Source organism: Micromys minutus (genome assembly GCF_963924665.1).
Source record: "Micromys minutus genome assembly, chromosome: 4".
Lineage (NCBI taxonomy): Eukaryota > Metazoa > Chordata > Mammalia > Rodentia > Muridae > Micromys > Micromys minutus.
Window position 1 is genome coordinate 88,510,604 of NC_137973.1, and position 23,398 is coordinate 88,534,001.

General features: G+C 39.2%; 1 protein-coding gene across 1 annotated transcript in view; it reads right to left on the reverse strand.

The window, feature by feature from the left end:
* LRRC7 (leucine rich repeat containing 7) overlaps positions 1–23,398 on the reverse strand; it is a gene marked incomplete at both ends in the record, with an annotated part of 278,327 nt that overhangs the window by 52,495 nt on the left and 202,434 nt on the right. The window contains 5 exons of the mRNA XM_080916060.1: positions 6,659–6,799; positions 10,147–11,827; positions 13,735–13,915; positions 14,118–14,229; positions 21,325–21,525. Coding sequence (XP_080772186.1) covers positions 6,659–6,799; positions 10,147–11,827; positions 13,735–13,915; positions 14,118–14,229; positions 21,325–21,525 — 2,316 coding nt within the window. The remainder of the gene's footprint in view (positions 1–6,658; positions 6,800–10,146; positions 11,828–13,734; positions 13,916–14,117; positions 14,230–21,324; positions 21,526–23,398) is intronic.

Here is a 23,398-nt window from a genome sequence, read left to right on the forward strand (position 1 = left end):
AGCAAAAAATTTTTTAAATGTAAATCCTTATGTTAAGAGTGAATTTGTATTTTAAAAAAATCAAATGAAGAGTAACACATATGAAAAACATGTTTTTGAAAGCAGTGAGATAGTTATCTGATGTATGATTAAAATGTATTTCTATTCCTTACCATTTCTAGATTAATATGTTATCTGATGTGTGTTTAAAATGGATTTCTATTCTTTACAATTTCTAGATTAATATTTTCACATGTGCCCACACACAACTTTTATAGACATTAAAACATGGTAAATCAGAATACAAATATTAAGTAGCTACAAGGTATTCATACACTCAAGAGCCAGTGATTTAATATTTTTCTATTGGATTTTCAGTATCCATGTCTCTGGCTCAGGTCTTCTGCCCCGACATCTAGCTGTCTCTGTGTCAGACACAGTCTTGAGAGGTGATAGATCCAACACAGGCTCCTTTTCCTGTTCCAGTCACTCTTATCTTCATATGTATTTCTTGTGTACCTTTTCATACCTGCCCAGGAATGAACAGTCCTATTTTGAGTAGTCACTGAGAGCTATTCAAAATGGCACAATTCTTCTTGGCTCAATGCAAAGGTTCTTCATAAGTTTACAAATTAATTTGTCTCTTTTTAAAACTTAGAGTTAACTGTCACACTAATTCTTTCATACTACAGGGACAAAGGGACAGAAACATACAGGATTATTAAAGAGATTCTTTTTCACTACACAGTAAAATTAGTGGAACTTTCCGAAAGCGCTTTCCTTATTTCAAGAATGAGCTGTGACTTGATTTTTTTAAGTGAGGCACTAGAGCCGGAAGAAGCAGAAAAGCCATGGCAACAACCTATTGATGTTGGGTAGTAAAAGGAGATGGCTGAATAGTGGATTATTTACTATGCCCACAGTGTTTCTCAAAAGATAAATGCTGTAAATAAATTTGTTATCTAGCTGTTAAAGTTCTTCAGAAGACAAACATACAGTGCACAGGGCCTTAGCTGTTGAATTCTGCTGTTTGCTTATTAGAATAACAGAGGGAATGGCTGGTGTAGTTTAGTGGAAAAGCAAACTGTTTGGTAAGGACCATCACTTAATAAAATCTACTCTAAAGTTTGTTATGTCTTTCAGTAGACTTAAGTGTTGAGGAATCTGAAAACTCGCAATGATGACAAATGTCTAGTGAAAGAAATAATTTCTAGTTTGATTGAGCCTTCAGTGTGCATCTGTGTGAGTATATTTGTACATGTATTTGTGTACATGAATATACACAAATGAATGAATATTTATGCATGTATGCATACTTACATGCATACATACACAGCATTAGCATGAATAAATGAGCATGGCTGAATCATTAGCCTCATTCATCTGGTAATTAATAGTGTAAAGCATGCTTGTGAAATTATATGTAATGCCATCTTGCTGGAGAAAATATATGAATGGCATTAGATTTTGACACTTTGCCAAGTTCTTGTGACATCTTTGATAAATGAAAGGCTCTATTTTGTTAGGTAATTAACATATGTTTTGCAAAGGACATTTCCTTAGATTTAAGAAGATGTTAAAGATAATTAGTCCCAAGAAGCATGGTGGCACATGCCTATAATTTCAGCAGTTAGGAGGGAGGCTGGAAGATCATAAGTTTGAGGCTAGCATGGGCTATATACTTAGACCTTCTATAAAACAAAACAAACAAAACAAAACGCCCAAACTGGAACAAACACACAAGTCAACAATTAAAAACTCACAACAAAAACAAAAGCAGGAAAAACTAGAAAAATAATTGTCCAGAGTTTTTTTAGTAAAATTATTTCTGTATTCCAGCAAGCTTTTGAGGAGAGATATTTATGACAAAGACAAATATATTCTGAGGGAGAATCTCTGTGGTTATCGTTTTAAAAGACTATGTTAGCCCATAACAGACGTGAGCCATCATTCACACCGATACTAACATTGTTTGCTCATTTGAGCCTCTGTGAGGACTGTGTGCATTTGCAGGCTGGTGGCTTTTTCATAATTATAATGGTGGATGGCTCTTTATGGAAGGATAAAGAGCCATTAATAAACATAACAGAATTGATTGAAATTACGGGCAAAGCTGGATAAGGTACAGCATAGATTTTTCTTTGCTTTCAACAGGAAAAAATGGCATTTAATATGTGACTCTTGGCTTTAGGGTAAATAAATGGAGTGGTGGTGATAGAGTCATCCAGTCCTGAGTCATCTGCATAGGCCCAGTGAAAGAGGACATACCAGAAGTTTGAAAATAGGGCAAACATTGTTGTCTAAATTTCTGTAACCCAGGAGTTCCTTAGACAGCAATGACCTGACATATATATATATATATATATATATATATATATATATATATATATATATATATCTCACGTGTGTGTGTGTGTGTAATAATATATATTCTAAGGTGTAAATCTAGCTCTGTGGAAACTACTGAACTTATTTTGGAAGCCACACTCTGTGTTGCCATTAGCAAAGGCCAGTGTTTCTTTGTCAGCTCTGATGCTCTTTCGTGGTGCAGCTGTCAGCATGGTTAGCATGTGAGGCTTGGAGTCTGTAGTAGTCATATTACCAAGAACATTCTGGTGAGATTGAATAGTCAGGGAGTGTAGGTGGATCTGGTGAAGTACAGGGTGACCACTGACTTTTGCTTAGATCAGATAACCTGAGATATTTCTCCTTAGTGCCTACAGAATCGTGTGTTATTGGGTCAGTTAAGATACTCTATTATTTATTTAAGTTTTTCTCTATCCCATATCATCAACTTTCATGATTGCTTGGATAATGAAGTATGTGAAGGGATTGTATTGACTACTGAGAGTCATGAATTAAAATGTCAGAAGTTACAAATTGTGAAAAGGCTTCACCTTTGGTAGAACAGTATACACCAGGTATCAGGCAGAGTCAGATTTAAATTTTTTTTCTACTGCTATGCTAGGTACCAGGAACATGATAGCAAATCACATGATATGTTTGTGTGTCTTGTGAACTCCAGCCTCCAGTCTGTCTCATAACCTCCTAAATATGTCCACTTAGGTTTGTGAGTTGCACGAAAAACTTTCCTTAAAGTACCTTGTGGTACCAGACAGACGGGTGGGTTCTCAGTGTTGTTTTCCCCAATTTATCATTCTATCATTAATGTAGGCAATAAAAATAGCATTTGAACTGACATTTCCTTATACTGCTATCCTTTTCCAGTAACATAACATTTCAAGACAATAGGTAAGCTTGTTACAGTAGAACACATCCAGAAAAAGCACATGAACCATTAAAAACATCATAGAAAGTTGACTCAAATGCTTTTTGGAAAGGCAGCAAATAAATGATGAATGAATGAATGAATTAATGAATGGACAAATAAACAGAAAATGTCAGTATACTATTATGTAAGTTTGACTTATATGTCAGCATTCTAGTTCATAAGCACTCTTAAAATTTCAAGTTCAGCAGAAAGATCAACAAATTATTGAATAATCTTAACTCTTTATATTAATTTTCTTGTATCTGATGGCATTTTCAAAAGAATCTTAAAGACTTTCATGAAATTCTCATTTAATTTTCATAGAATAGAAAGACTATAGTTAGCTTTTAATCCATGAAAAATGCATGTGTGACTTGGCATGCAGTAAATAGAGATGAGTTAGAAATGTTCAAAATACTCAAGAAGATTAGCATGTCTTCCCTGATGCCCCTTGACCAACATGTCTTCTGTGCCCTTGATTAGCGAGTCTTTCCTCCCCATGTCTTTGGACATATGTTGTGCATGCATCTCCAGGTTCCAGGGCTCTTCATTACAAGCAAGTGTATCATTTAATTAGCCTATCATGAATTTGCTTAAAAACAGTTTTAGTGTTTCAGAGGGAATTAGAATACCCTTTCTTCCTGATGCAAGAGGCCAGGTTTAGGAGACTTAGAGGATGGCCACAAGGTGTGATTTCAGCCCCAAGTGTTTCCTGGGAAGGGCACCACTCCCACCAATGTGTGTTTCACATTCACTGTGCTCCCTCCCCCAGATGTCCGAGAGTAATAATCCGCACAAAGGAAAGTGGATGTTGAATACGCTCTTGTCTGGCAAGAAGAATTAAGAGGAAGCATGCCATGTCATGACAACCATTAGCCATGACTCTTGAAGTATGGCAGTTGGTCAGAAACTGCAAATGGACAGACTGAAGTGGTGAAGTAGATGTAGACAAACCCTGCACGTTGTCTTTCCGGTACAGATTTTAATATGTGTGTGCATGTATTTGTGCATGTGTAAGGGGTCATGGGAGAGCGTGAGGGAATCTTCAGGGAGTGGAGAAAACAGAAAGCAGGGATAATAGAATCAATGTGACATGAAGCAGAAGGGGGTGCTGGGTAGGGAGCAGGCTGGTGGGGAAGGGAGAAGGGAGGACAGGTCAGAGTGCACTATAGTTGAAAGCGTCATAGTAACACCATTTCCTTGTATGGCAATTTAAAAGTACATAAAAATAGACCAACTCTCTCATCTGGCAGAACTCCCCCACCCCCCACCAAATTTGCCAATCCAAGCTCCACAGAAGAGATGAATCTGGTAGAACAGATAGAAACTTAGGGTGTAACCTACGGAGTGAAAGACAGGTTGAACTGCCTCAGCCACAGCTTTGACTATGCTCTGAATGCTTGTCTAAAAATGTTTTCCAACTCATTACATGCCAGGTAGACTAGTGTATGTTTTTCATAGACCTTAACTGGTAATTTTAGAAAAGGCTGTTTTTTTTTTAAAAAACTCTTTTTCCTTCTCCTTATCCCTCTCCTCCATGCAGGAGATAATATATTGATAGTAATTTACTTTGAAGTCTTTCAGTGTTTTAATTGCTGGGTTGCAATTTATTATGCTTTCCAGAGGGACTTCCCTCTTATTTTTGTATAAGTCCTATTTGTACCTGAGAGAGGATAGCTGAGGTCTTTAAATACAGCTCTGAGTGATTGGTGTTACTAAGTGTGGTATAACTTCAGTGAGAGGTAACAAATCTATTCTCCAGGGCCACCACACCACAAGGCTAACACCACGCAGCTGTCCCTAACTCATATCTGGAGAATAATTGAAACATCAGAGACACATTTAAGAGCACTGCTGCTGTTCAGTTACTGTGTGAATCTAGACCACGGACTACCTGAAAGAGTAGTAATTAGGCCCCGAATGAGTCAAAATAGGCTTGTTGCTATTAGATATTTTCAGAGGGTTCCAGCAGTTGTTTTCTTCCTGCCAAGATTCCTTTGATCTGCTCGTGAATTTTTTTTTTTTTTGAAATTTTATCATCGTAGTTTTAAAGTCTGATTTGCCTTACTCCCCACGCCCTCCTGTGGAGGGGGTTTACAGTTGTGACAGCTCATCCACACACGAGTGTAGATAGGATGAGAAAGTTGGTTTCAGGTGGAATGAATGAAGACTTTGGACATATAAGAGGTATCAAGAAAATGGCTGATGACATGCTAGAGCCAACTTGTGCTGGCTCAGGTAAATTAACTGTACTCAAGCCCAGTTCTATGTTTAGGGACTGCAAGCTGGGTCATGATAATGGTTAGGATGAGAGATATTGCTGACCTCAGGAGAAAGCAGAGAACATTATCAAACGCCACTGACCATCTCCTAGAGAATGAGAAAGTTCTCAGTTTAGTTAGAACTTGGTTTCTCCCCCCCCCCCGCCCCTTTCTGTGTGTATGTGTGTCTGTGTGTGTGTACACGTGTGTGTACTCATATGTACATGCATTTGAAATTGTAGCTATAAAATCTCTAACTATGTTATCAGACATTTGACAGTGAGTGTTAGGCATAAAGCCATGGGAATTTGTGCCACATTTAGTTTTCTATAGAAAGCAGAAGTGTTTGGAGGCTGCTGTCACTCTGTTTTTTCTATTTTCTATTGCTCCCTCCACAAAATGACCACATTAACATACAGTCAAAATGACATTGTTTGAAAGTGACTCATTAGTCTCCACTGCGATGTATCAGAAAAGCATTAAACAGTCTAAGCTGATTGAAATGGGCATTCTCAGTGCTGACTGAACAAGAAAAATGTTTCCTCAACAACAGGAATTCTTCCTCTTATTAATATACAATATTATTTTCTTGCTAATATGCTTACATTTTTGTTTAAAATATATGAACTTGTTACTACCTACATTTCTCCCACCTATGCTCTATTTCCACAAGAAAAGTGGACTTAAAAAAGTGCTTACAGGTGCTAAAGATTTAACTTCCATGCCCAATCAGAATATTATGCCTTCTAATGGAGCCATCCAAGTCCAAAACAAGTTTTCAGCATTGTTCTTAGAATGCTTCACCAAGGGAGGGCAGGGGTCACCTCCAAAACAGTAAACAATAAATGTGTAAACAAAAAGAAACAAAACCATGGAAGAATTTAAAAAAACAAGTAGAAAGATGATGTTTAAAGCAATCTCAAAAGCCATGTGCCTGCTGAGTCCAAAAAGCAAGAGTCTGATAATCAGTCTGGCTACAGTAAACACTGAGCAGCTACAGACTCAGGCTCTACATCATTTGCCCTGGTGCTTTTGGACCATAGAGAGTCCATAACAAGCAGAGCCGGATGCATAGCCTAAATACATTAGGTGAACAAACATCAAGAGGCTTTGGGATGCTGACACATGTAGGGCAGTCCATACTTACTTTCTGAAGAGGTAGGTCTTGAAGGTCAAATTTAGACTTAGTCTGCAAGTTTAAAGTCATGCTTCTGCCTGCATGCATTGCTGAAATACCTCCATAGGGCAGCATGCCAAGGTTAACTGTATTGTGTTTGTAAGCAGCGTTCTGAGTAGAGGAGATAACCATGTGACAGGATGTAAACACGGGCTCCACAAACGCATCATTACATGAACACATCTAAATTCATAACATTGAACTGTAAGCGGGCACACAGTAACTCTTTATACACATGCGCTCGATCAGACAAAAGCATACAGTAACAGGGTTAGTTGTGCACAAAAATGAGTACCGTCCAGAGCTACAGAAATGACAAGAGCAAAGATACACTGTTTACACCTGCTCTCACATAAAAGCTAAGGTCTGTCTCTTAGATATCATGATCCTAGCTTGAGACAATACTGCTCATCTGAAGTAGTCTATTAGTTCTGCAAATTCAAACTGTGAGGTCTTAATAAGATCCCCTCTGCTATAAATCTCACATTGTCAGATCTACATATATAAAGACAGATGTTGAATTTAACTCTACCTAAGCTAATGTGTGGCAGCCTTAAAGGCAGTTATAATTTTAAAATGGTTAATGCTATTTTTTTCCTTTTAGTATGCATCAAATATCTGCACAGCACTCTAGTGATATTTTTATTGTGAATATCATTTGTCAGGTACTAATAACCGTAATTAAAAAAAATTTTTCTTTTCACTAATTAAGATATTTTAAAATGGCCTGGCATCAACTTTTGATCTACAGTGGAAACATAATCATTGGCAATGCTTTCTTTTGTCAGTAATTCTATTATTTTATGCAATAAAGCTTTTTTTTTTTTAGTTATCATTAAGAACTAATGGCTGGATACTTTTCCCAAAATAATGATTTTTACCATCAGGGTTTGGTGAGCTATGGAGAGAGATGGTTAGAGATCCATTTGTTTGCCAATTTAGTTTGTTAAGGATCAGGGACTAAAGTTCACCATGCCAAAAGTGAAGAAGACTCAATCTCTCCTTCTTGTTCAGGACTAATTCCTTAATATCCAACAGAGGATAAGCAATATCAGACACTTGGGCTCATGTTTTATTCTTAGTCACAGAGGGGCTCTGTCATGAAATCCTTTGTGATGAAGGGAGAAAATGGTATCCCTTTTCTAGTGTAGTAGTCAAAGCTGTCTTTCTAAGGCCAACACTGAGATCTTTTGCCAACTCCATGTTGGATTGTTAGGCCTACAACATATCTGTAGGCAGTTGGCTTTTATGTGAAATCATAAAGACCTTGTAGCTGCTGAAATTATTGTTTTCTCAGATTGGACAGCTTTCAGAGGAAAGATGTACCCTGAATTTCTGGTGCCATCTGATCATGTGCAGAATGTGAATAGCTCATCTCTGTCAAAACTATTTTGCATTATAATATGTGCTCTGGCACCATGAAGTTCATTTGGGAAAATAGCTGGCAGATTTCAAAGGAGATGCAGCTTGAGTTATTGCTAGGCAACTCAGCTGACTAGGGAAGGAAATGCCACTTGGAATAAAATGGAAGAAAGCTCCTAGAAAACTGTGGCTTGGAGAGGTGGTTTAAAGTAACTAAACTTCTTGAATTAGATGAGAAGCTATTGAATATACATCAAAATTGCTCTGAAAAGTTAGTGCTAGAACCAGAGAATTATAAACAAACAGAGCTCAATGGAAAAGGCAAGTGTCCTCACAACAGTGAAAAAATACAGATAAATTCATGTTAGCCATCTGCATCAGGCAGGGCCTTCAGACTTGTTCATCCAAACCCACCCCTTACTCTCCCCAGTTGCAGGAGTCCCCTACTTCTTAATGTTTTGTTTCAAAGTGTGTGGAACACATCTCTCTAGGACCCCAGTAAATTGGTGATACCAAATACTTCACACCTGTCATTCCATCTTTATGCTTTGATTCCATTCATTCTTCTGTCTCCAATTACTAGTCATCTTGCATACACTCCCCACACCTTAGAACCTCTCTTAGTTCATACTGTGATATATGCTTATGTGTACGCGAGCTCAGAGTTCCTGATTGGATTGTATTTTTTGACCCTAAAGTTTTACCCTTAAGTTATACATGAGGGTATAACTTGAGGTAAAGCATGTACCATCTGGCCAGGTGTCTCCTATGATGGTGGTCATGAGACTTTAACAAAGCTTCCTTCAAAGAGATGGAGTATACTTGAGACATTTTGATGAAATACTTTGCAAGGCAGAGCTAATTTTCATGCTGGGAAATTAATGCTCACAACCACATTTATGAGTTCATTCTTTTTCTAGAAAAATGGTTTCCTTGTTGTGTAGACACAACCTACAAATCAGATTTAAAATGGAAGAAATTCTTAACACAGTGAGCTTGCTCTATAAAAGCAGAACATTAATCAAAACTGCAATGACTGTGTGCAGCACCCTGGTGGGTATTATCACTCAGAACACCCAACTTGAAGACACGAGAGGGAAAGGCCCCGTTTTGCAAACAATCCTTAGTTTTGACATGAGTTTGGGCACACACAGTCTTCTAACCTAGAGCCAAAGGCTCAGTGAATGGTGATGCCTATGGCCAGACCTCTAGAAAATAAAATTCCTGGTTTTGCATAGAGAGATTCAAGCAGGCAATAAGAACTGATTCTAAGCTTTGTACTATTTTTCTGTTTTTGTTTTTAATTCTCTAATTACTGTTCACTCCACACAGTATTATGACTCAATTTTTAACTGAATTAGGATTAATTTGGGATTCATTTCCTTGTTTTGCTACATTGTACACACTATTTTGTTTCATCTGTTGTCCTTCTTGAGACATCATCTGCACTTGTTGTTCATAGACTGTATTGAGTTTTAGAATTTTCTTCTACATAAAAGCCAATATTGCAAATGGCAGGATTTTTTAATCAAATAAAATAGTGTGTAGGAGGGCATTTAATCTTTGCTTATTTTATTTTTCTGTTGCTTGCTGGGAAGGTTATTGCTCATTAGAAGTAATAACTTCAGTTGTCTCTTAGCTGTAGCTACGTAAAAATTTTATAAACAAATTAAGCCTGAGTTTAATATAAGTGAGTCCATGTGGAAAAGGGTAAAATACTCACTTTTTATAGACTCAATAAAAATAACACTCTTTAAGGTCACCTGGGAACTGTTTTGGGTCTTGGGAGAGGCGGCCTGGTTTCCACGGCTAGAAAAACATCGAAGCACCATCCCAGAAAATAGAGTCAAATTCTTTCTTATCAACAATATTTAGGCTATCTTTGCTAAGTAATTCACCTGGCAGTTATGATTTTTCAGAAAGCGTTAGCAATACTGACAATAATCTGTTGCAATCCATCTCCCCCGCAAAATAAAAATAAAATTCTGGGAGCTATATCATTCCTGTAGCTCATGCGCTACCACATCTGCTCAGAGACGCCAGAAAAGGGAAACCCAAGGCAGGACGGAATTCTTACAAAGAAACGCCAGACATACCCTGTCTAACCTTCTAGCTTCTATATGTCTAAGCAGCTGCTGTCTCCAGTCTGCCGGCATTTTGCCACAGCTCTCCTCTCCTTTCACAGGGGCGGGCCTTGTCTTTATATCACTGTTATCTGATGTCTTGTCAGCATAGTTACCCAAGTTATAGTCAGATGGTATTTTTTCCAGGAGTGCTGCCATGGTAGGCCTAGCTGAAACTGGCCTGGTTTGGGAGGCCCCGTAACTCTCTGTGCTGTAGCTCCTGGCAGACAGCGGCCTCCTCTGGGTAAGGTTTTTAGCAGGAAAACTTCCCGCCTGCGCTTTCACTTCTTGATAGGAAGGGTGCTCATCTTCGTACCTGCCATTCCTCTTGAGGAATTGGGGATCAGTTATTGAAACGCTGCTCTGGCCTTCCAGCCCTCCCCTGTAGGCTGCTCGGCCATACCTGTCACCAGGGGGCAGCTCGTGGGGCTCACTGACCCTTCTGAACATGGCCATCTCGGTGGAGCTGGCCAGAGAGTCAGCCCTCCTTAGGAAGCCTGCCCTCGGCCCCTGGCTGGCAAACTGAGCATTCACCATGGCATCCTCATTTACAGATGGCTGGGAAAAGGAGAACATCTGCTCCATGGGTGGGTATCCTCTATAGGCTCTGGGGCTGACGAGATCCTTGGCGATGTTTTTACTGGGCTGCTGTACATACTCAGAATTGTGTGCAAAAGGTGGTGGAATCCTCTTCTCTGCTTTTACTTCCACCGCTCCTTGTGGATTGAAGCTTTGGTCAAACTGATAGACCTTCTTAGTCATAGATGCTTTTTGTTGGGGTGGGCCTTTACTACTTCCATACATGAGCATCTCATCATCCAGCATGGGTACTGACTGGCTCCTGGACATACTGGACATGCCATGCTCTGGTCCCAAGAACTTGTCTGGCCGTTCGTGGCTTCCTAAGTGATCACTTCCAGAGGCATAGTTTTCTAGTGGAATGTTATATACCTTGTAGGTACCGACATCAATCTCATCAATACTCTGAGACTTTTTGAACTTATTAGACTTTATATCTTTCATGAGTGGGGAAAGCCTCTCTGTGCTTTTGCTAATTGCAATAACACCTTTAGATGAGTCTGGGCGGCAGTGGATTTGAGAAAAGACATTACTGAGACTCCTGTTGTGGGTAGGGTCGTGATACTCCCATGGCACTCCTGGAGAAAAGGGACCTGGTGTCTCTGTAGGCTCCTTCATGTGGTCTTTTCTTTCAGGCAAGGGACTAGTAGTAGGGGTTGTTTCTAATTTGGAAGGAAAAGCAGTCCTGTCCTCAAATGGACTGGGGGTTCTGGTCCAATTCTGCCAGGGATTGGAAGGAGGCACTTCTGTTTCTGGTGTGTGTCTGTGTGTGGACTGCTCCAGTTCCAGGGGAACACCAACAATCCTTTCTTGCCTGATTAAAGGCCTGCGCCCATGAGCAGGTATACTTCTAGCCTTGGAGCTTAAGAGAGGGTTATTGTTGGCATTCTCGCCCGAGGCTTCCTCGGAGACAAAACCTGTGTTGTCATAATGGGAGCCATCGGTCCAGTTGTCAGGGAAAGCATCACTCATTGGCAGCCGATCAGGACGCTGGGGGAGGTTCCCTGGAGGGACAGCCTCCCGTTGGCTGAGTAATGGCTTTGCATCTAGAGGCTGTGGGAAAGGTGGTGCAATCCTGTGAATGTAAGCAGGAGAAAAATGACCAAGAGGAAGAGGTGACCTTTCCAGAAGAATAAGGAACAGTGAACACCACCAGTCTTTGTGTAGCTCATTTATCCCCACCATGTCCACCATCTGCTCTGGCTTTCATATCTTCTGAGTAACATGGCCCTGTAGCACACTAAGAAACTGACTGCCTGTTGTACTTATATACATCATAGGTCCTTTCATAGAATGCAGACATGAGGAGGGAGGTCTCCTTTCTGGGCTCAGGACAGATGTTGGCTAAATGGGTTATTGAATGAAGTAAGTGCTCCTCCAACCATGGTCCTGAAGACTGGCCAGCAAGGGGATTTCCACTACTTATCTCTAGAATTTCTGACTCACCAGATGAGAGAACTTAAAAAATGCTTGGTATTTCTAATGAGTACAAGCTGTCTTCAGATAAGGCCAAGTCTCCAGTTTTGTTTTATCTATTTCATTAATTTGTGGGGGCTGGGGAGACCCTCTAGAAAGTCCCAGAGACCTGGATGTGAGGGACTCCTGTGACTCAATGGGGGTGACCTTAGCCAAAATGTCCAACTACTGGGAGAAGGGAGCTGAAGAGACCACCTGCAGTAGATAATCAGGATTCCAAATGGAGCAATTGGGTTGCAAATTCTCTGTCAAAATTTCTGACCCAGAATTGTTCCTGTCTAAAAGAAATGCAGGGACAAAAATTGAGCAGAGACTGAGGGAAAGGCTGTTTCGTGACCAGCCCAACTTGGGATCCATCTCATGGCGGGCACCAAGGCCTAACACTATTACTGATGCTATGCTGTGCTTACAGACAGGAGCCTAGCATGGCTGTGCTCTGAGAGGCCCTACCAGCAGATGACTGAGACAGATGCAGATACTTACACCCAATCATTAAACTGAGGTGGGGTACCCCTATGGAAGAGTTAGGGTGGGATTGAAGGAGCCAAAGGGGATGGCAACCTCATAGGAAGAACAACAGTCTCAATTAACCCAGTCACCTGGGAGCTCCCAGAGACTAAGCCACCAACCAAAGAGCACACATAGGCTTGTCTAAGGCCCATGGCACATATGAAGACTGCTTTGCCTCAGTTGGAGAGGATGTGCCTAATCCTATAGAGACTCAAGGCCCCAGGGAAGGGGAACTCCTGGGAGGTTGAGAAGGGGGCACCCTCGCAGAGGCAAAGGGGAATTAAAATGAGAAGAAGAACTGAGGGAGGGGGAACCGGGATTGGGCAACGTGTGGAACATAAATAAATAAAATAATTATTTAAAATTTGTATCAAAAGCATCTTCAGACTTGGGTACCATTAGACTTTGTTCTAATTTAGTTCTCTCCTTTGTTCCTCTTCCCTGTGTTCCCTTCCACTTCTTGTCACATGATTCTGTTGTCTTCTCTTTCTTCCTCCCTTAAGATTTCTTCCTTCTCATAATTTCATAGTCTTCTACTGGCCTATAGATAGTATATCCTGGGCTTATCTATGATATTGACTGTACAATAAATAGCATCAGGCTAGTAGTACATTTGAGCCCGTGGCCACTTCCAGCATATGCCTGCTTTCCTGAGGGTATGTGAATTCATTTGATAATAATGCTGAATTATACATACTTATAACCCAATAAGTATTCATTATTAGGGATGGTCAAACACAGAGTTTCACTTTCAAACTTTTAGTTCCCACAATGACTTCCCATAGTCTCTTCCCACTGACCTTGCATGGAGGCCAGGCCCTGGAGGATGGCTTTGATACTCTCCAAAGTCCCAATTGTGCCCAAATGCTTACCTGCATATTTACCTTCTGTGCCAGTCACATGCCAAACACAGTTCCAACATTAAGCAGATTCCACTTTGTCAAAGTTGCTGAAAAATGAACATTTGGGAACACAGAAGGGGGATTCTCAACACACCTGTTACCCCACAAAGAGTTATGGACGGCATCTTTTGCTGTTGTCTGCAAGGACCCCACCTTCACCCGGGTGTTAGAGGATGCCGAAGAAGCCTGGGAGGGCGAGTAGTCTGAGTAGGTGCCTGAGGAGACACTGTTATTCAGACAGTGAGTTTTGTCAACTTCAGACTCATCAGTTGATTCTGAAATTTAAAGGGGAAACATGTTACAATGCTACACGCACTGACAGAGACAAAAGAAGTATGAAAAGCAGATTCCGCATGGATTAATGTCAGAAGCACACATGTGCAAGTACTTATAGACTATGGCATGTCATAATGTATAAGTGGTGATTTTTCATGCACATGCATCGGGCACAGTTCCACATCGGCTTCACGATGTTACCTTTTTTGTCCTTCCCTAGCAGAACAAGTTTGGGTGGGTACAGAGGGGTCTCAGCTAATGAAGGGTGAAGTTCCCCAATCCTCATTTCATTAGCTGGATGAACAAAAGAATCCTGAGAGATATAATAATACAGGACAAGGAAAGTAAACATTTAAATAACGGTTAACCAAGATGGCAATATCTTATTTGGCTCAGACTCAAAAATGTGGCCCTACACTTTAATTCACCATGGGGCACTGCAAAATAACCCTCTGTGTCTCTAATTGAGCAGTAATTATTTTTCTAATTTATATGAGCCCATTTATTCATTAGATGTATTTTTGGATGCTGTTTGTATGCCTGGCACTGTGCAAAGAGCTGTGGAGGTTTCCCAGAAAGACACAGCGTGGTCCTCCGGGAATTTCCAATCTGATTGAGATGGAACAGATCTCATTTCAACACAGCATTGAATTATGCTGCGCCCTCCACAGGCAGTGTGGCTCACAGTCATATATGCTGGATATGAGAATTCCAGAGGCTGAACTCCCATGAGTTCCAAGTGGGAAGGGCATTGCCAACCAGTGGGATCTTTGTTCTACCCCATCACAATACCCTGCTGGTGGCCCAGTAGGCCCACACCCCCGGCTTCTGCTCTTTAACCTCTGCTGTCTCCCAGCTGACTATTTTAGCAGTCACTGTGGGTTGGCTGTGCCTCCTTCCTGGGTTGTTAGCATTCTCGCGGCCAATTCCAGCCTATTTAACCTTCCCTGCGAATCGGATGCTGAATGTAAAAAAGGGCAGTGGTGCAAGAATATTACTTTATAAAGAATGAACAATGTAAAAGTCCCACGAGCTTTGAAATCATCCTTCTCGATATATTTCATTTTATGTCTTAGTACTTTGCCTGCATGCACAGAAAAACACTATTTTTATACAATTCCTGTGGAGGCCAGGAGAGGGCATTAGATTTCCTGGAACTAGAGTTAATACCGTGGGTGCTGATGGTGAACCTGGGTCCTCTGCAAAAGCAACCAGGGTTCTTAGCCATTGGTCAGTCTAACCAGTATACAAATTTCATGAATTTAAATTTCTAGAATTCAAATAATTCCCAATTAAACAGTTATCAGGAGAATAGTATGAATGCTAAAATTTAAATTCCCACTTTCTACACACAGCAGCTGTGTCTTTTGACTTCTTTATGATAATTTGAATTCAAAGAAGAACATTCAGGGTTTTGTTTGTTTGTTTATGTTAGCATCTGGTTAATTTGGAGCACTGGACTAACACAAGTAGAAATGTTTTGTTGAATTGAAGAAGGATATACTTATATAAAATAGGAATTTGGAAAGATTTGTGTAGTGTTTGGTTAGTGTAATAAACAGATACAAATATTCAAAGGGATGGGCTATAGGTTTCTGATATTTCAGAAAAATACATCCATTTCTTTAAATGTTGACTGAAAATTTATTTTTTGAACTTATTTTTGGGGGGCATATAAGAATATTTGCTTATAAAAACCCAACATCTTTCTGATACTTATCACTTTTTAAAAGAATAACATTGCAAGGAAGATAAAGAGTGAATTATCAATTATTTCAACCTTCACTGGACCTGGGGCTCACAAAAACACACTTAGTAAAGATTCAGCATTGCAATATGGTTCTCTTGGGTTCCCACACAGCTAGCTCCCCCTCCAGAGTGAGGCTCCCAGCGAGGTCCCCACTATCAGGGACCTAAAGCAAATGATCTGAATTAAAAGAGATTCTAGAAAGAATAGGATGATGAGAAGCCTGGGGTTGAAGAGAGAAATCTGCACTTCCATGAAATTTCTAAGTTCAGCACAAGAAATGCACAGTGAAAGTCTAAGTTGGTATAACAAAGAGTAAAAGCGTCTGTATGGCTTGGGAGGTATTTATAAGAAGACACAAGATGGAGAAGCACTTCTGTGCAAGGAACAAGACATGATGAACTGTCAATCATAGGGCACCACCTCTCTGTCCTGTTTCTGACTCATAACATATCAATCAGGTACCTTGGGTAAGGTGAAACATTCTCAGACCTGCATCCAGCACATCCATCAGATGAAGGTGGTAGGTAATAGAATTAGTGTTAATTAATTTCTGTCTAGTCCATGAAGGTAAAGGTAACTTATTTGTGTGAAATGACTCAGGAAGGAAGATATTTTTAGATGACATGTAATACAAATAAAAGATTTTTTAAAAAAGAAACAGCAAGGTAAAGAAATAAAATGAGATACAAGAACAAAGTCAGTCAATTATATCAGTACATTCTGTTACTATTACTTCTTTTACCTCATGTTCAACAATGCAGGACATAGGATATTTTGCTTCTATGCATCAGCTTTTTAAAGCTGTGACCAGGGCTCTGCATGGTTCAACTAGGGTATGAGTGGCCCCATTCAAAACTGAGGAAAGCAAAGTTTTGAGGCTGCTTCCACGGTGGTAAAGCAATCAGCTTTGTTAAATTGCTCATAGAAATTAATCTAAATGTGTCTCTTGCTGGGAAGAATAAAGTAGAAGGAGGAAAGGTGAAATGTCCTTTTCTTTTTAAAATCCCTTTTCCCTTCCTTTATTTAAACAAAATCTTGGCTCTCAATAACATGGAGGAAGAGAATCCTAAAGTAAGAATCAAGAAACAAGAGAAAAAACTTCAGGGACAGTAGAATGCTTTTAATTATTAGGCAGACAATTCAGCGTCTCTGTAGATGGAAAATAGGCTGTCTCCTCACTATGAAAAATGGTTGTATAACTTTTGACTACAGCAGACACGGTGAGTATGTATCCAGATAGAGATGTGCAGAACAATAAAGAGAATGGAACAGGAACTGGAACTTTATTTTCTTAGGGGATGGTGTGAGGTTGTCATTTACTTTAGCCCTCTGAACTGAGTGCTAGGCTTAGCTTTGTATATAAATACCTGCCGTCACCTCAGTCCATCTCCACAGAGTCTCTCAGCACTTAGATTTTTAGAGGTAGAGAAATTATGGTCAGGATATGGCTCCCTTGCTAAGGTCAGCAACAAATTAGATCCAAGAGAGCAGTTCTTGCCTCCTAGACTTAAAAGTTCCCAAACTGTGTTCTGAGGCACTCATGAAGGCCATTGCTAATTCACAGAGATATTGTGAGTTGTAGAGTGTGTTTCAGGGCAGCAATACTTGAGATCAACCAGACAGATGTGAACCCCTGGCCCACTGTTGCACTTGGTTTCAATATCTGGGCGAATTTTCTTTGTCTCAATCTACGAGAAGCTGGATTTTGGTGATTGTGATGATCAAAAAAGTAAAACTTAAATGCTAGTGTGTGACATGTGAGAGCTGTGAGAAAACATGGCCAGCATTTAATGTATCTCAATATTTTTTGCTTATTTAAAAGTAAGATAAAACATTTCCTTTCCTAGTTTATGCAATTTATTTTTTCCCATATGTACTAAGTTGTACCTAGCTACTTCTATGGGAATGTGAAGTGTTATTTCAGTCTATGGACACTATAACAAAAAGTCCTGAGATATAGAGGACTACGTATCTCAAAAAGATATGCAGGTAAATACGATAGGAATTTCTTCAATGCACAGGTGAAGAGTAGTGACACAAGGTAGCCAACAAGGACAAATCAATCCAACAAAAACTTCAGAAACTCACTTAGCCTTCCATGAACTTCTAATTGGATGGAGAGTCAGATCGTAACACTAGACTTAACTAACCATTGTTTTATTCCACAGATATTTATTGTGTGCTTTTTCTGTTCTGGATCTGGGTATATAGATACTCTCAGATTGTAGTTATATTTAGTAAACCAAGCATAAGTTGAAAATATCATTAAGTAAAAATATTTTTGATCTTTGTAACTCTGCATTTTACAGCCCAGCAGCCCAGCACACTGTGGTGGAATGCAGCTTGCTGTTGAGTATGGAGGGCACATTGTTAGCCCAGCAAAAGGTCAGAATCCAAAACTGGAGTATGGTTTTTACTAAGAGCTGACGGCTTTGGCAGTAATGCAAAGTTGAAAAACTCCAACCTGAATCAACACACACTACACAATACAGAAATGGATCTTATTCTCTGAAACTGTCGGAAGGTAATATACAAAGTCATCACAAATGTCATCCTTGCAAGAAAACAGAGATACAGTAGAGAAAGCCAGGAGGTTGGACTAATCAGGGATGGTCCTTTGAGATTTGAAGGGTGAGGGCAAACTAGTCATGCTCAGAGCTGGGAATAAGCACGCAAACTTCAAACTTCAGATGACATTATGGAGGAAAAAGGCAAAAAGGGGACGCTTCCTGTCACCAGCTCTCTTGGTTCCTATGGCTGTCCTGGATCTGTTCTTTAACTAGTATAACTGTGAAAAAACTCTAGGGTATGGAAAAAGTCAGCTGGGGCTGGTTTTCCTTTTTCATTCACATGGGTGCTTATGAAATGCATTTTTTTTTTTTGTTTTGCCTTTTTGAGATAGGATCTCATGTAGCCAGGCTAGCCTTGAACTTACTTTTAGACAAAGATGATTTTCAACTCCTAATTTCCTCTCCTCCACTTCCAAAGAGCACCATTACACTAGTTACTTTGTATTGCCTTCCCAATTTAATTTTTAAGTCTTGTTTACCTCAATTCTTCATTTTCACCCTTGGTTAAGGTGTTTAACCACCTGGCTGAATCTATTGCACAGTCTACCCATACCACCACTGACAAATTTGCAGTCATGCTCCTCAGGAGCAAGAAGCAGGAAAGTTTTGAGTTTGTGACCAGCCTGGGCTAATATAAAAATACTAAAACCCTGAATAAAAATGCAAAATATATACAAATGTAAAATATACAATAAATGCAGTCTTCATAATTAATAACATTCTTGGTTATCCACACTAATTAAGTCAGGACACTGAATAAAATGTAGTGTGGCCCTTAATTTGGCTACATTTAAGAGGGTGATGAATGCCTGCAGTTGGCTAAAAGGAAAAAGAAGACACAGTCTTGATTTCAGAAAAAGTATTGAATTCTCCATTGGAATTTCTTTTTACAGAGATCACATTTGCAGATGGAGAAAGGGATGGTGCAGGTCACAGAGGACACATGAAGTTGGAAGTCAGCTTCCATTGTAGCTTCTCTAGCTAATGAAGAACCTCAGACTTTTCTCCCAGCAGTAAGAAGCTATTGCCAAGGAAACGATTAGGTTGGCACTCCTTTTAGGAAAAGTGTTGCCAAGGCAACAGGAGGCTAGGGATAAAGTAAAGCAAAAAGACAATGGCTTTTGTAGCAATGCTGACAGAGTCCTGGACTTGAGGAAGCAGAGCTGAATATGTGAAGGTTTGAGTAACTTTTTGGAAGGGATAAAGAGTGAAGGGAGAAGAAATTATTACCCTGTTTTTAGCCTCAAAGATAGATAATGGTAGATAATGCTGTGAAACCAGATTAAGGTTGGGGCAGGAGTGGGAACAAGTTTGGGGAAGAAGGGTAAAATTTAGTTTTTTGGGTGTAATATTTTTGGCACATTCATGGGAGACTTAAAGTAATTTTTGTCTACCATGGGTTATTATTAAATTAAAATCACAGTTTTTTTTTTTTTTTTTTTTTTTGCTTTCTAACCTGATTCTTAAATTAAGCAATTATAAATGTTCTTGTATTCATAGCAAACTTACTCAGGGTTAGGTTTTCATAACTGCAATGCTAAAGGATGTTGAGTGTGATTCTATCAAGTTTAACTACAGTGTGTGTGTGTGTGTGTGTGTGTGTGTGTGTGTGTGTGCACTTGATAAATACTGCTTTCTGCCCTATTCATACTTTTCTAATATCTCAGATGGAAGAATGTGGCTTTGCTATGGTGTGTGTGTGTATCATGGGGAAAAAGAGCACAGTGGTGCTTGTAAGGCAAAGGAAAAAAATAAACTAAGCTGAATATTTACTTTATCCTCTAAAACTCCAGGTTTTACTTCTGTAGGTGTGAAAGTGTACTTTCACCTGTGTCTGTATTCTATAACTATGTATTTTTTGTTTTTACAATAGGGTCTCACTTTGTATCCTAGGCTGGACTTGAACTTTCAGCCATTCTCCTGTTCAGCCTCCCAAGTGACTATGGCTGTTTGTGCTCAAGGTCTTCTCTCTGTCTGGAATGTCCTCTCCTGGTTCCTATGTTAAGGGAATTATGCCATCTTCTATACATGTTTCAGCCCCAATTTAGAACAAGAAGTCTTAGAATCACTTCATGTCTGTTTCCAGCTTAGCTTTGAATCACGTGGGAGCCCGGGACACAGTTTCATTTATTTTATCCTCTCACAGTGTTTAGCACAGTGCTACATATACTGTTGGTGTTCAAATGCCACAAATTGATTATTTGAAATGCAGATTTGTAAAAGAGTTTTGTCAATTTAGATTTAAGAGAAGTAATATGGACCACTCATGCTCACTCCAGTTGTGTTTCTAGTGAACGAAAAAGATGCAACTAATTAGCTGAAGAGTTGATGAGATAGCAGAGGTGGCATAATGTTGTTGAATTCTTTTCAGACTACACAAATCAGTAAGACTAAAATTCTAGCTTATTTCCAAACGTAGGCAGCAAGCCTTTCATGGTCAGTTTCCACAAGCCTGGGTTTTACTTGTTCCTGATCCTGGTTAATGTTTGTGGGTTTTCTTTCTTTCTTTCTTCCTTTCTTTTTTCTTTCTTTCTTTCTTTCTTTCTTTCTTTCTTTCTTTCTTTCTTTCTTTCTTTCTTTCTTTCTCTCTCTCTCTCTCTTTCTTTCTTCCTTCCCTTATTCCTTCCTTCCTTCCTTCCTTCCTTCCTTCCTTCCTTCCTTCCTTCCTTTCTTCCTTCCTTTGAGGCTGAAACTCAAACACAAAAATATTAAAACAATTTCATGCTAAACTTAGTAGGGATTTTAGTGTGATTATTTGAATAAAAATGCCCCATTAGTTTTCCCAGGAAATGATCAGATTTTGGGTAGCCCACATTTTCATGGGCATATCATGTTATGGGCTAGCCTGGGTAGCTAATGAGCCACTGGATATATTAAAGATAAACTAATGATTTTGGCTATGGGAGGGGGAAGCCATCTTTGGTTTACAAGATACAATCGTCTTAATTCAAAAAGGAATTATTCTTCAGAAATAATGTGTAATTTGCTTATTAAAGCAATCTACTTTGCTTTAAATAATGAAGAAACATCATTACACAGAAGTCTAAAAGTCAAACCACACTGGCAATTACCAATAACCTCCAAATACCTCCACTGTAATCTCCTTTGGGGCCACCGGCCACTTGTGTTCAAACTTTTCTTTCACAGTTTGCTCCGTGTTAGCTGTTGGATTTGAGTTCTCAACACGCACTCCATGGCTTGGCTTACCCACCAGATTTTGAACAGATTTTACCATATTCTTTAAATCCTCCGGGTAAGGAGTTGGATATCGTTTTAGGTTTATTTCAACCTAGAAGTTTATAAAAAGAAATTTAACATAAAAATGACTTCAGCAATCATGTTCACCAAGCAACTCCATGGTACAAGCATCATGAAAAACAAATGCAATACAGTGAGTGTTGAGCTTCCCAGGGAACTTATGTTGCTGAGGAGTCAGGCTTGATGCACATTGAACTCTTGGGGCTGGCCCCAACTCCTTTACACTCTTATACATCATCAACAACTTTTTGGGATTATATCCTGACTGAAATAGCAGTACACAAAACTCTTAAGTGACTGCTGATGTAAAAAAGTAGAATCAACATATTGCCAGCTGTCTTAACTTCTGAGAAGTTTCCCACCTTTGGTATTTAATAATTTTAATATTTAACAACTTTCATAGTTGGAATGTCTTTGGAGTTCAGTGCAGGTATTGGGAGGATACCTCAGAAGATTTGCAAATGGAGTTAGGCATCAAAAGAGCCAATCAGGTGTTAGCATACATTTATAACTAGCACACAGTGTTAAAAGGTGAGGTATCTTTTAAAAATACTTCCCAAAAAGTTTTGGGTTGGCTTTCATACTTGTTTTATAAACTAAGAAAACCATACGCTTCTTAAGTAGTAGTTTATATAAAGGGAAATTAAAAAGTGTCTATTTCCCAATATATTTTAGGTAAATGTACACATTTAGGCTGATACTATCCAGATGTTTTTTTTTTCCATTTTTAAATTTATTTGCAGGTGCTAATCTAACTTTTAAGAACACATTTGAAGACCTCTGCTTAGCACTGATTTTGTTCATGTAGATATTCTACCATGAGAGGACTCATTATAATGTATTTATTTAAAAGAGAATCAATACAAGTTGTTCATGCTGACTGAAGGTACTCACATAAAGATATAGGTGTACCCAGCTTGACTTGTGCCAACAGTCTGCTAATTTGAATCTGAGCAGAATCAACTTTTTAAAATGGAATGGTTTAAGTGGTTGTGGTATGTGTTTGTGGAAAGCATGTGTGTGAAGGTGGAGGGTGGGAACAGAGGAGGTGGGGCAGAATGAAGAAGGAAGAGGGTGCAAACAGAGGAGAGCAGCCAGGAGGGACTCCCCACCTGCTCCATGGCATGAGAAGAGGCTGGAGAATATGAAGGACTCAAACACTTTTGCTAATCTGCTATTTTAGCAAGTTCACCAACGGTATTACTCTTAGGATTCACTGTGGCTCATTATCCTAATCAGATATAGGCATTGAATGGTACTATGTAATTTCTTTTGGTATTAAAAGCATAAAATTATTTTCAAATACATTTAGAAAGACCAGTTTTTGTTAAATAGGGTAATATATTTAACTATTATGCTCTAAAATAAATGAGAACAAATAGATAAATAAATAGAATTAAGGCTATAAAAGCCAAAGAAAAAATTAGGTACCATAGGAAAAGGTGAGTTGTTATAGTTTACTACTGATACGTTTCAGAAGGTTAATTTACAGTAGACATAAAACAACAATGCCCATGCTAGGCAGAACACACTAGGGTGTATTCTCACAGATCTGTTTTAATTCCACCTAAAAATCAGTTTGGAATTATATCTATTTTTAAGCTACAGTGTTGAATTTGTATAAAAGTATTTAATGCCAAAGACCTAAAAATTAAAAAAAAATGCAAATCACTTCATGAAATATGAAATGTAGAATGGATTGTCTCTCTTGATAATAGTCAGTGGTAGATTGTGAAAAAGAACCTCAAGTAAGGTGCTAAATGAAAATTCTTTGCATCTCAAATGCTCTCAGCAGTAAGATGCTCTTGTGATCTGATGTAGAGACATGTACCCTGCTCTTCCTCTTGAGTTCTATGCTTCGTCACCCTATAGAGTTCACAGTCTTGTAACAGTTATGTTGCAGA